Source organism: Zingiber officinale, chromosome 2B (genome assembly GCF_018446385.1).
Source record: "Zingiber officinale cultivar Zhangliang chromosome 2B, Zo_v1.1, whole genome shotgun sequence".
In the NCBI taxonomy this organism is placed as follows: Eukaryota; Viridiplantae; Streptophyta; class Magnoliopsida; order Zingiberales; family Zingiberaceae; genus Zingiber; species Zingiber officinale.
In genome coordinates, this window is record NC_055989.1 from 5,013,242 (window position 1) to 5,026,028 (window position 12,787).

General features: G+C 32.8%; 2 protein-coding genes across 2 annotated transcripts; one reads left to right on the top strand and one right to left on the bottom strand.

The window, feature by feature from the left end:
* Positions 1 to 5,426: 5,426 nt before the first annotated feature.
* On the top strand, positions 5,427 to 9,486 carry LOC122045152 (accelerated cell death 11-like). The gene is made up of 4 exons (XM_042605252.1): positions 5,427 to 5,680; positions 7,446 to 7,618; positions 8,637 to 8,782; positions 9,128 to 9,486. The coding sequence occupies exons 1-4, from the start codon at positions 5,495 to 5,497 to the stop codon at positions 9,235 to 9,237; spliced, it is 615 nt and encodes a 204-aa protein (XP_042461186.1). The 5' UTR covers positions 5,427 to 5,494; the 3' UTR covers positions 9,238 to 9,486.
* Positions 9,487 to 9,580: 94 nt separating this feature from the next.
* LOC122045153 (40S ribosomal protein S12) lies at positions 9,581 to 12,269 on the bottom strand. The gene is made up of 4 exons (XM_042605253.1): positions 12,159 to 12,269; positions 10,323 to 10,602; positions 10,065 to 10,130; positions 9,581 to 9,853 (listed from the first exon to the last, which is right to left on the bottom strand). Exons 1-4 carry the CDS (start codon positions 12,161 to 12,163, stop codon positions 9,794 to 9,796), a joined length of 411 nt encoding a protein of 136 aa, XP_042461187.1. The 5' UTR covers positions 12,164 to 12,269; the 3' UTR covers positions 9,581 to 9,793.
* Positions 12,270 to 12,787: the final 518 nt, after the last annotated feature.

A 12,787-nucleotide genomic window follows, 5' to 3' on the forward strand; every position in this document is an offset into this window, starting at 1 on the left:
TTTTACATCTTTCAGATATCATGATCCTTAATTAACCAAAAAAATATAGTTGATTCTAGAATAAGTTTTAAACCCTTCAGCAGCTACAATGAGTTGTGACTCGTTCCTTTCAGTTATCTTATACCTACTTGGTTCAAGACATGGTCTATGTGTGTGTCCCACTAGGCTAACTACGTCACACCTAGCCCAAATAATATTTACTCATCATGTGGATTCAAATTACTCCAATTATGTGTCTAAGAGTCTCATACTTTTAACATGTGATATTTTGCAAAGGCTTTGAATAACAACTTTGACAAGTGACCATAGAATATACGTCTTCTCGCAGGGAACAATGAATCCTCTGTGGGCTATAAAACCCTTAAACTATACTTAAGGGAATTAGAAAAAAATAATATTTACACAATTGACCTACCAACCTCCTTGCTAAAGTGTCTTTTGACACAACAAGAGGAAACCAAGTTGTGGCACAGAAGACTGGGTCACACTCACATTAAACTTATTTAAAAAATGAGTCAAAATGGCTTAGTTAGACATCTATCTAAATTAAAAAATTTAGAAAATACAATTTGTAATGTTTGTCAACAAGGTAAACAAACTAAGTCAATCCACAAACTAACAAACCTAAATTGAACCAACTCAATACTTGAACTTTTGATACCCCAATGTCTCTAACTAGTGAGTAACAGCTACTTGATTAGACCAAGAAGTATAACTCATGCTAGTCTCACAAAATTGATGATGTCTAGATACATCAATTCATTGAGTATTGAATATTCCAATACTTTCATAATTACATATATAGAGACGCTCACTAATTGTGATCTAATAACAAATTCTCTCATGCTATAAATTGTATTATGGGCATTCAGTATATGAGTTTAAGACCATTCAAACACATAAACAATGTGCACTCAAATAATGAATATTTATTTATCAAAATAAATAGTAAAAATCATAAGATGATTACCTTAGGACACCTCTCAAACATAACATATTGTTGACAAGAAAAAGATAATTCTTGAGTATATTCTTACACGTGTTATGTTTGCAAATTCTTTTACTAAGTCATTGACTAAAGAGCTATTTTAAGTATATATGAAGTCTTTGAGACTTCATAAAATGTAACACATTATAAAATGTCATGATCTATTCAGTGCATATGTTGTTGTTACATTTTAAATAAAAGTCTCAGTGAGCATGTTGACAGGTTGAGATTGATCTACTCATATGGATAATCATCTTTATTTGTTAAGTATAAATAAAGGTAAGATCATTACTTATGGGATAATTTATGTAGCTGTGAATTATAGAGACATGCCCATAAGTTAGGGTCACCTTGATAATTATGTCAAGATAAGATTATTTATGTATTAATAATGATTAGAGTAAATGAACCCATTATATTCTAAATTTACTAAAGGATAGATTGGAATCCATAAGTTAAATTCAGGATTAGACATTAGGCATGTCTAGATCAAAATCTATACGATATTAAATTTTGAGAAAAACATGCACTCTTTATTAATAAAGATAAAAACATTGTAGCATGTAATTCATACCACATGTGCTATAGCGACAATAAGGATAATAGGAGAATGAATCACTGCTTCTCTACTATGTGAGACCCTTGAGATTATAAGTTAATCTCAATTTTACCCTAAGTGACTATTTAGTTGTATATTTGAAGTTTTAATTAGTGTCTGCTACTTTAGTATGTAATCTATTGGCTATGGATGATTTGATGTATGAAGCATAACTAGGAAAGTAACTGATTATAATGAATTGATTTTAGCTAAAAAAGAAGATTGAAATATATTTACATCTTTGGCATTTATTCAATGATCGACCAATTATATTTTTTTTGTTAAGTACAAGTCATTATGAGATATTAGAGATGTTTATATTGATGTAAATGATTAATCTGAGGTAAAACCAAGATACTGATGTCTCTGATTTGTTTAATAGAGCAACTAAGTTAAGTGTAACAACTTTCTTAGTAGTAATTGCTCAGTGTGTTTACTGTCGCACAAATAATTTTTCCTGAAGTATGAATTGAATATTCTTATATGGTCTTTGTGACTAGATGACCTTTATAAATTGACTTAGATAAATGGAAGATGTTGGATAGAGTGGGCTTTACATGTCCTCTTATCTTCCTCCATCAAGAAGGTAATGGAAGAGACCTTCCATTCATCTTCTTCTATCAAGAAGGAAGTGGAAGAGACCTTCTTCTCCTCTTATAAATTTGTTCAAGAAATCGTAATAAGGTGCGGGGTGGAACATTAAGAAGATCTTGGGGATTTAGTTCATGGAACCTGGAAGAGTGATTCGATTTGTAGTCATTCTTCCGACGACAAGCATAAGAATCATTTGCAAGGTAGGTACGAGGACTATTATAAGTGTTTACAGTTTACATATGTATTTTAATGCTTTAGAACCAGCATAAAGATTTTCTTATTTTTATCTATAGATGATAAAAGAAAATAAATTATTAAAATTTTCAATTATTATATTTTTGGAATATAAAATTACACCTCTTTATTTATTTATTTATTTATTTATTTATTTACTTATTTATTTATTTATTTATTTTTACGATAATTAACATCCATTGTCATTAATATTATAACTATTCTTTATTTTTATATATTTATGGTGTAGCGGTTAGACCTTCATATATCTAAGTTTCGCATCGTAGTTACGATGTAGTACTTTAAAGATTTTTCTCAAGTGGGATGACAAATATAAGAACACTAGTCGTTTAGATGAGTTTCTATGAATACTTCTTGATTTATCCTGATAGTAAATGAGAAATTTTCGTGAATCATATTGATCACTTCTTAAAATTAATTAGTTAGAAAAATTAGATAATTATATTTTAAAAAATGAATCGTGAAAAATCATTGCCTAGTTAATTGGGTATCAAGGATCTTTTTTCTTCTCTTAAATCAGATTTTATTAGGTATATACCAAAACATGTCCTAATTAAATGGGAATATTGAAAGTTGTCCCAATAATCACATTTTATTAAAAACAAATGCCTTTATTTTTTAAAATACTCTAGTTTTAAAAATATACGCTCTCATTTAATATCATTATAACAAAGCAATAGTTTTAAAAATACCTAAAACACTGGCCGCCCTAACTTTCATGTCGTGAGAGGATTTATAGAAGTAGGTAGATTCTTCGAATCTCATATTTTATCAAATTGTTTTTAATTCCTGAATATTATGTATTTTGAATTTATGATTTATACAATTTTTATTTATTAAAAAATACAGTGGTTTCCTTCATTGATCTGCGAACCGTTCACTTGACTCTTTTCTCATTGTTTGATCGAAACAAATTATTAATCAGGTGAGTGCGTTCTCATAAATTAGCTATAAATACATTACTACAATAATAATGTTAAATTTTTTATTAATATTAGTCATCGTGCACATGTAAATTTTATAAAATAAATATTTTATATCAAATAATTAAATAATATTATTCAATGATACATACTATGATTTATTCTCTAAAGCATAGTGTCACATTTAAGGGACTCATTTTTATAAAAAATTAATTTAATTCTTTATATCAAATATTAAATTGATAAGAACAAATACTACATTTAATTTTAGCCAAAAGGTTACTCATAAATTGGGTAAAGGTACGTCAAACCCATGCAATAGCGCAATGCAAGGGTAACACTCGAGAATCGATTAGTAAGCTACTGTAATGAACCCCATTATAAAAAAATTAATTTAATATCATATTTGATCTTAACCAAAAAAATTCGGGAAAAATATATTTTTTTAACATTATTGATTAAAGGTATTTATAGAAACTTCTCTGTTTACAAGATCCGAAAATATGAAACTTCTCTTCAATTAATGCACTTGAGTTTTGGAGATCTCAACAATTCAGATACCCAGAGTTAGCTAAATTAGCTAGGGATGTTCTTGTTGTTCCAGTTTCAATAGTTGCATCTGAATAAGCTTTTAGTCTTGATGATAGAATTCTTGACCAATATTATAGTGCAATGTCTTCACAAGTTGTTGAATCCTTAATATGCAGTAGAGATTGACTCTTTGGAGAAAACGGTAAATTTTCTAGAGTTATAATTTTTTTAATCTAAAGTTGTATTTGTATTGTAATTTTTTCGTATCTTTTTCATGTGGATATATCTCCGGTCAAATTGGAAGATGTAACTCAAGACATTATGGTTTTGGACCTCAACAAAGGTGAAGCGGAATCTAGTTTGATGGAAGGTACAAATTTAAATATTAGGTAATTAGATAATTGATGAGTCAATGTCTTTTTATTAATCTTTGCATAAGTTTATTTCATAAACATTTTTTTGGTCCAGAATTTGATGGTGTAATGTTGTTTTATTTGGATAATTAACTTTACTATTTTGAATTGTCATAGTGGATGAAGGAGTACATTTTTTACAGAGGTTTAATATTGAATTGTTGATCCTCTTCTATTCAAAGACTCTTATTCCTGTCAAAATATTTTAGATATTTTGTTATTTAAAATGTTGATGAGCGTCTGATTTATGGAAATTTTATATTTGACAGTGACATTTTGAGTTTGGATTATGATTTCTCGAGGATATTTTTAGTTTGTAATATTAATGGTTTACATTATTTGTGAATTTGACTATCATTTTATTTGTGATTTGATATTATAGTTTGGAGTTTGGACTATGATTTGATTTATAATTATATTTGATAGTAATATTTGGAGTTTGGATTGTGATTTATATTTAATTTGTTTAATCTTAAACATAGAGATGTGCTATTGGTTATAATGTTTATATGATTTATCATTTATGATGTGAATTTTAGATAAATGTAATTTTTAATTTTTAAATTAATATACAAATTTTTTTTATTAAATTCGGGTCATGTTCGGGTTAAACGGTTCAAATGGGTTAAACGAGTCAAACGGGTCGGATTCAGGTCAAGTGTAAATAAACATATCAGATTCAGGTTGAATAGTTTAACTCAAATTAATAATCAGGTCGTGTTCAAATTGTTATTTGCCAACCCACTAACCTGTCAACCCGAACTCGTCAACCGAACTAAATTATCACCCCTAGGTTTGGTTATATTTAGTTCTAATTTGGTTCAGTTCAACTTATAATATCAATTCAATTTTGTTTCGATTTAGTTCAATTTGATTTGATTCCGATTAATTGGATTCAACTCATAATATCAATTTAATTGATTTAACTGAATTTTAATTTTCAAAATAGAACCGTTATTTCTTTTAAAAAAAAAAATCTAATCAAACTTTTAATTTCAATCATTTTGATCGAATAATTCAATTTAATCAAAATTCTACTTCCCAAATACCTGCGTCTGAGTTAAGCATAATCTACAAATAAATAAATAAATAAATAAAAGTTAATGGCAGCTGACTATTTGTCAATTTCTTTCCATTTGCTGTGCATCTCATCGTTGAGCATAGGTCGGAAGAAGGCGGAGAGAGAGGGTTTATGGAGAGTGGAGGAGGGGAGAAGCCCTTGAGGCGGATCGCGGCGGCGTTCGAGGCCTTGGAGGTCAGCTCCAAGACGGCGCCCATGGAGGTCGATGCCTTCTCCCGAGCCTGCTCTCAGGTCTCCTTCCTCTTCGGATGTCTAGGCATAGCCTTCAAGTTCGCAGAGATGGATTATGTCGCTAAGGTCAAGTTTTCCCCTTTCTCTTCGAATCTTACAGTCTGCTTGATCTCATAATGCCGGACTGGAATTGATTTTGCGGATTTCTGCTTTTTCAAATGATTAATTTCCACCAAAAAGTAGTTTCGGTCAAAATTGACGATAAACTGATTGATCTATATGTCTTCTTCATCTTGGTATCTGTCGATGTGCCTGCCTGCGATCGCACAACCTCAGAAGAGTCACATCTATATGCCTGAGGTGTGAAATTAGATTAAAGTACCAAAGTGAGAACTGACTACACCTAGCATTCTAATAGCTATTTACTCATTTTCATGAATTGAAACTTCACCTGATTGCTCTTCAATATTAGTATATAAACTTTTATTTTATCTTTATAGTATTTCCAGACATCCATGCTCCATCTCAACATGACTCATACTTTTTTTAAGTGTCATTATGTACCTTCAACTATGCTTACCTAATTGACAAGATTTATGCTATAGTACATTAAGACAACTTTAGACTAGATATTAATTTTTGAATTTTAACTTGGAAAAGATCTATAAGTCAATGGTTACGCTTGAAATTGGCATGTAGACATTATGTAGATTACCACTCTTACACTGTGTCGATCACCATCTCATCCATATGCAATAGACAAGAGTGATCATCCATAAACATGACAAAAAATTATTCATTTGTCTTTTCAGTTTCTCATCAAAAACATCTTTAAGAACTTCTTAGAAGAAAAACAAAGATAAAGACATGATGGAGGATGATCTAGCAGTTTCTATATTGAGCATGTGGTTAGCCACAAAAGAATCAAAGGCTTGCTAGGCAATCAAGAGAACTTGTTAGTTGTTATATACTCCTTCCTTGGTGACTTCATGATTCATTGTTGTTTCTGTGATTCTGTCTGTTTACCTTGTGATATTGAATAGATCGATGATAATGCATTGGGTAGATAATTTTATCCAGACAACTTAGAGTGCGTTTGGTTTACGCACGTTCCATTTTCATTTTCTGAAAAATGCGCGTTTTCTAGAAAATAGAAAATGACTTTTTGTCATTCTCTATTTTTCCGGAAAATACTATCTATTTTTTTAGAAAACAGACATGGAAAATGTAAACCAAACATCATTTTTCATAAATGCACGTTTTTCAAAAAATGAAAATGAAAAAACGTGCAAACCAAACGCACCCTTTCATTTTTAGTGTTATTGAAAACAGTTTGACAACTATACTGATAATATGTTCCTTGCTTCCTGCACTTTATTTACTCTGCAACTTCAGTGCTTGTGTTGTTGCACAAAATGTAATGTCAAATGATAAAAACCTACTGAGAGAGTTTGGACATTGAATACTGACTCCATATATTTGTGGGCAACGCGTATAAAGACGAAAAAGCATGTTCTTATGAGATGTTTTCCCCAGATTGAATTTTTATTGTCTCTTCCATTCAAGAAGACAAACTATATCCAAAGAGTTTTTCCAGATCAAACTTCATGTTGATGTGACCAGCTTCATTTGAAGTGCTCTGGCATCATTTCATCTGAATGCTTAGGCAATCAACAATACTGGTCTCATCTCTAGTTTAATCCCATTTTCAATTGCATTAGCTTTGGCTTAGAAAGCTATGTATTGAGGAGAAAGGAACCTCCATAATCAAGTTCAAGCGTTATATATGCTCATGCTACACTTATAATGAGGTTTTACTCTATTTTTTAGATGCCAATTTATTAACTGGTTTCTTTTTTTTCTGCCACTTTCTGGTGGACCATGAATATAGGTTGAGGATTTATGTGAAGCATCAAAATCAATCTCAACTCTAAACAATTTGCTTGAGTTAGATATTCAACAGGATTGTGTGAAACAAGGTGGTAGCCATTCACGGAATCTACTTAGAGTTAAGCGTGGACTTGATATGGTCAAGGTGTTGTTCGAGCAAATTCTCGAAAAAGAGTATGGACATAAACTCATACCTTTCTTTTCCATCTGCAATGTGCATGCTAAATATTATATTTTGACATAATAAAAGGATGTCTAAAATTTTATATTCCAACTATTTTCTGTTATGCTTGAAGAAAAGTTGAACACATTGTTAGATTATTCTTCATACGTATGCCAACTAGTTCAAATCATGCTTAAACAAAATTCAAACGCATTACAACAATGACTTAATCTTCAAAGAAAGAATATCAATCTACAAGAATGTTCAAATCAAATCCATTAGTAACTGACTGAAATAATGATTTCCAACATAAATCATTCTAACATGTAGCTAAGGATTTGCCAGATTTGAAACATAAACTGATCTGGTTTTCTGAGCATTTCAAGCCATATTTTTAATGGTAGGTAGACTAACCATCCATCATAAAATTTAAAAAAACATGGTAATTAAGTGCATAAGACTTCACTAATAGCATTTCTGAGAGCTTCCAAAAGTACCTATAAACTATTTATAATTCAAAGATGCTTTCATGTTTTCAAACAAACCATTAAAATAATGAAATATCAGTTCTTAGTTATTGAATTAAGTCCATAGTATTAGAATTCCAAAATGTTCTTCTCTGATCATCTGAAACCATTCATTTCATATTCAGTATGCATTCAGGTGTTTCGTTGCACATCTTGGTTGCTTAAGAAATTCTTCACCAAAACCTTAAGTTGACATTTAGTATGTATTTCCTCTTGTAGTTTTGTTCCTACATTTATGTGTGTTTCATCTTGTTAATATGTTCTCTTTTGCCAGTTGAACAATAAACTTCATCTCATTGTCAGAAAATGGAAATGATTCTAAAATTTGCAGAATCCGTGTTTGAACTTCAGTTACTGTAATACTATAAAACCTTTGCAAACTCCTACCTCAAAACAGTTGATTTAGTATGTATTAAATTGAATATCATTTAGTTAATGAATTATTACAGACGTTGGCATTAAGTCTTTTAATTCTTTTTCATTTTCTTCTTTGCCAACACAGTGAAAATTCCCTGAGGAACCCTGCGACTGTAGCCTATGCAAAGGTGTTTGCTCCTCACCATGGTTGGGCAATAAGGAAAGCAGTTGCTGCAGGAATGTATGCCCTTCCATCAAAAGCACAGCTGTTGAAGAAGCTAAATGAAGACGGTGAGTTTCTATCAAACATGACATTGCTATTTATGGTTATGGTTAAATAAAAATCAGTATGAACCTGTTGCCGCAGTCTTCTGGGATCATACAAGATTTTGAAGAACTTTCTGCTTAAGTCCTTTTATCTGCTTCTCAATTTCCCTTAACTGTCAAAATGGATGACGAATAAGATACAGTTCTAGGCAAATATAAAAGTAAACCTGAGTAGTGTATCAGCAATCTATACACTTGAAACTGTTTTTTTAAATGGTGTGGAGTACATCTTATATCTATGCTTAAGATCAGAACCTTTAAATCCACTTGCAGAAGAATTTTGGCTAACTAGTTGTTGAATGATTGCAGAGGAGGCATCAGCAAGAACTTATATGCAAACCTACATCAGAAGCTCAGGTCCTGTGATCGCGTACATTGAAGAGCTATATAACTCGAGACAAATGGGGATAGATTGGTGAGGATGACAGGCGTGACCCATCCTACAACTTGGCTCATGAGTTTACTCGGGAAACGTTTGTTCATATAGGAGAGATTATTTGAGTTTGATTGATCTTTAGACGAGCTAGATAATTCTTGATCATTACTCTTGACCATATGAAAATGCTCTTGTGGATCATGTTAAACATATAATTTAACATTAGCACTTAAATTTCCCCACAATATCAGTGTATCATCGAACTTGGTAAAATAAGTTTTTTTTTCCAATTCATACAGAGTTCGTTTGATGAAAACTTTATCAATCCAAACCAATTGACAATTCACATTTAGTTTTTCGATGGTACCAAGTTAGAACAGTTAATATGAAGAATTTCCATCACAAATTATCCATATCAGAACCATAATAAAGCAATCTAATTTACTACAAAGTTCAAAATGCCTTCACAAACCTAGACAATGCTAGGCAAGTTCAGAGTCAAAACATTCGACAAAATAATCATGAAACTGACTCGTATTTGAAGGATTTCAACAACACAATTTTCAGGATATGACGAGGTAGAACAAAAATTCCAATTCTCAATGTGATTTGACATATTCTTGAACTATGTGAAGGCCTTCGGATTCTTCACCATAGTCCTGCAAAAGAAATTAGATGGCAGATGAGCCGCAAAGTACAATTTGAAGTTGCTATGGCAACAGAGCAAACTACAAAGAACAAAGAAACTGGACATCTAGTTAATAACAGTCCAAAAATAATTTAAGAAATCTGAATACTGCTTATTGTATAATCAGCCAGAATGATTCGATGAAAACGATGATGATAGATAAAAAAAGGGTTCCTCATCACCTTCACGACGAGACATGAGCAGCCCACCACTTTCCTTGCCTTGCCCTCTGAATCAATCTTGCAAAGCTGCATGGTATTGATCATAAAAAAAAAGAAACTCTTAAAAGTAGCCAAACACCAATTGCTGTTCCAAATGAAAATATAAACTAAAAATCAACATTATTAACAGTTTCTCTTCTACAAGGAGGGTCAGACTAAGAATGTATGCAAATTATAGAAAAAATGAGATGGAAAAAAGGCATAAGTGAATCAACTAACCCCAGCCCATTCACCAAGCGTTTTGGCGCTTGGAACAGTGACCAAGTGCACGTTATGCTCAGCACAGAGCGCCTTCACCAGCTTGACGTAGTCAGCCTGGTTGCAGTCCTCAGCTACAATACAAAGCTGAGCAGCATGCTTCTCAATTGCCTTTGCAGCCTCACGTAGTCCGCGAACAAGTCCATCATGGGCCAATGACTTCTTCAACACCAACTGCAGAGCAGTCATCAAATCCATGGGCTCGCCAAGAACTGGACCAGATTCGGCAACAGCATCTTCACTGGCAAATCAAAAGGGAATCAAGAGCATACTTAAAAGAAAAGATGTAAAATAGAGAAGTAGAGAAGGAGCAGAAGACAGAAATAAGAGAGTAAGCAAATCCCTAATGTTTAATAGCAGAGAGAGAGTTGTAAGGACCAAAGCAGGTAATTCAGTTTTGAAATTCTGAACATGTAATGGAGAATGAATGTTGAACTTGTGCTCGAGTTGATTCATAAATTTGGAAAGTCTAGGAAAAAGAACCAATGATTGTTAACAAGCCTCCTACTTCAGTAAACCCAGGAATTGGTGGCAATCTATCTATGAAGACCTCACCGTGAGGCCTATTGTGTCGACCTTGGAACACATGAAGCCTTCCACAGGTTCTCCATGAAGTTGCTTGATGAATAACAAGCCTCTCAACCAATGTAAGGAGACCCACCAACCATTGCCTTAACTAGCAATGCCTCTCTTTGAGGCCTGCTGCTGACAAACAACACCACAGTCCAACAATTGCACTCATATCACATTTTGAGGCTCACTAAGTGAAGTATACAACATCTTGACGTTTGCAGCCTGAAGAAGGGATATGATAGAGTTTTGTGGAATTGGATTAGGAAAGGATATGAGAGAGTTTAATCTTCACTTTTTTATGGTCTCTCCAATTTTTTTACCAAGAAAACAAAATTTTTAGCGCTCTTTCCTACTTTCTCCTACTATGGTTGGAGTGCCAGACAAATGAACCAAACAACAACAGACCAAGAGGATTTGACTTGGAAGAAAGTAACAAACTCTCAGGATCTTCAGAGCATCAAATTGTCCTATATTCTAAATTGAAGGATACTTCACTACTCAACTTATTTTTTTTTCAAAATGTGGATTTTTTAACATCACATGATGGTCATAATTCAAACTGACTTTAAAATTTTATGAATGTTTTTTAAAAAACTAATAACTCTTCAACGTTTCCCCCTTCAAAAAATGTAATATTACTTTGTCTCGCAAAACCCAAAATCCTGCAACCACCTCTACAGAGTTGCAAATATGATACATTATAGTTAATCAACCATAAAACAAGAAAAAGTAAACTATGTTTTAAAATTTCCACTCCTCTTACAAGTCTCTATAACAAAATAAGAGTCATGGATATCAAGGTTATCATTCCCAAGATAAATAAATCACACTCAATTCCATACATAATCCATAAGGAAAGGATCAACGTGACTAGCTTGGTAGTTTTCTCAATTAGCTTAATAACTTCCCTCTCAACAATTAGCTTCGTATATCTATGTATTTAACTCCATAAATCCACAACGTATAAACTCAAAACGCACGCTCATAGTCAAGGAATCACGAAAAGCAAAGAACTTTGGCAAAAAGGAGTAAGATTAAGCGACCTAGAGACTAATTATACATCCTGTCACCCTCTTGAGAAAATCCTAAAACCCGACTTTTTTCGAACACCAAAATCGCAGAGAAATAGTACCCGACAAAATATGGCCAAATTACCATAAAAACTTCTACACATCGGAGGTAAAATAACAGGAGGCCACGGAAATTGGGAACAAGATCACTTACGCCATTGCGTTCGCTGTGATAAAAAACGAGGGATCGATCGCCGACGAGCTCAAGTGAGGAATGGAGAATGGCGGCGCACCACTTTGGAGGGCTTAAGAAATGCGATCGGACCAGCACCGCGGACGAGCAATTTATCGTAGGTAGCAGGCACATCTTGGCCGTCGATTTAATGGACCCTTTGATAATTAGAACCGGCCGGTTTGGGCTGGGAATGAGAGGTGGGCCTAACTCCAAAAATTATAAAAAGAAATCCAATTAGCTTTATTCCATATTAAGAAAGTCGATCTAATGCTCTCTTTACTCCAATACATGGATAGAGAAATGAAAAAAATCCTTCAAAACTAAGGAAGAGAAAGACAATAGATGGATAACAACAAGAAGAGAAAGGTACCATATGAGTAACAAATCATTATAAAAAGGAAGAAAGAAATTAAAAAAAAAAATGGGCGAGTGTCCCAGGGCACCTGCTTATAGGCGAGCTCTCCTAGTCGTCTACTCATGGGCGAGCGCCCTCGGTCACCTGTAGGGTTGTAAACAAGTCGAGCCGAGCTTTGGGGTGTTCAAGTTTGTTTGATAAGGTAACCAAGCCGAGCCAACTCGAGCTTAAAATGAACCAAGCTTTTGAAATG

Coding starts and splice junctions, on each gene's coding strand:
- LOC122045152 (XM_042605252.1), top strand. CDS start 5,495: ATGGAGAGTGGAGGAGGGGAGAAGCCCTTGAGGCGGATCGCGGCGGCG. Junction 7,619..8,636: donor GAGCAAATTCTCGAAAAAGA/GTATGGACATAA, acceptor TTGCCAACACAG/TGAAAATTCCCTGAGGAACC. Junction 8,783..9,127: donor GAAGAAGCTAAATGAAGACG/GTGAGTTTCTAT, acceptor GAATGATTGCAG/AGGAGGCATCAGCAAGAACT.
- LOC122045153 (XM_042605253.1), bottom strand. Junction 10,131..10,322: donor CGCTTGGTGAATGGGCTGGG/GTTAGTTGATTC, acceptor AATACCATGCAG/CTTTGCAAGATTGATTCAGA. Junction 9,854..10,064: donor GCTCATGTCTCGTCGTGAAG/GTGATGAGGAAC, acceptor TTTCTTTTGCAG/GACTATGGTGAAGAATCCGA.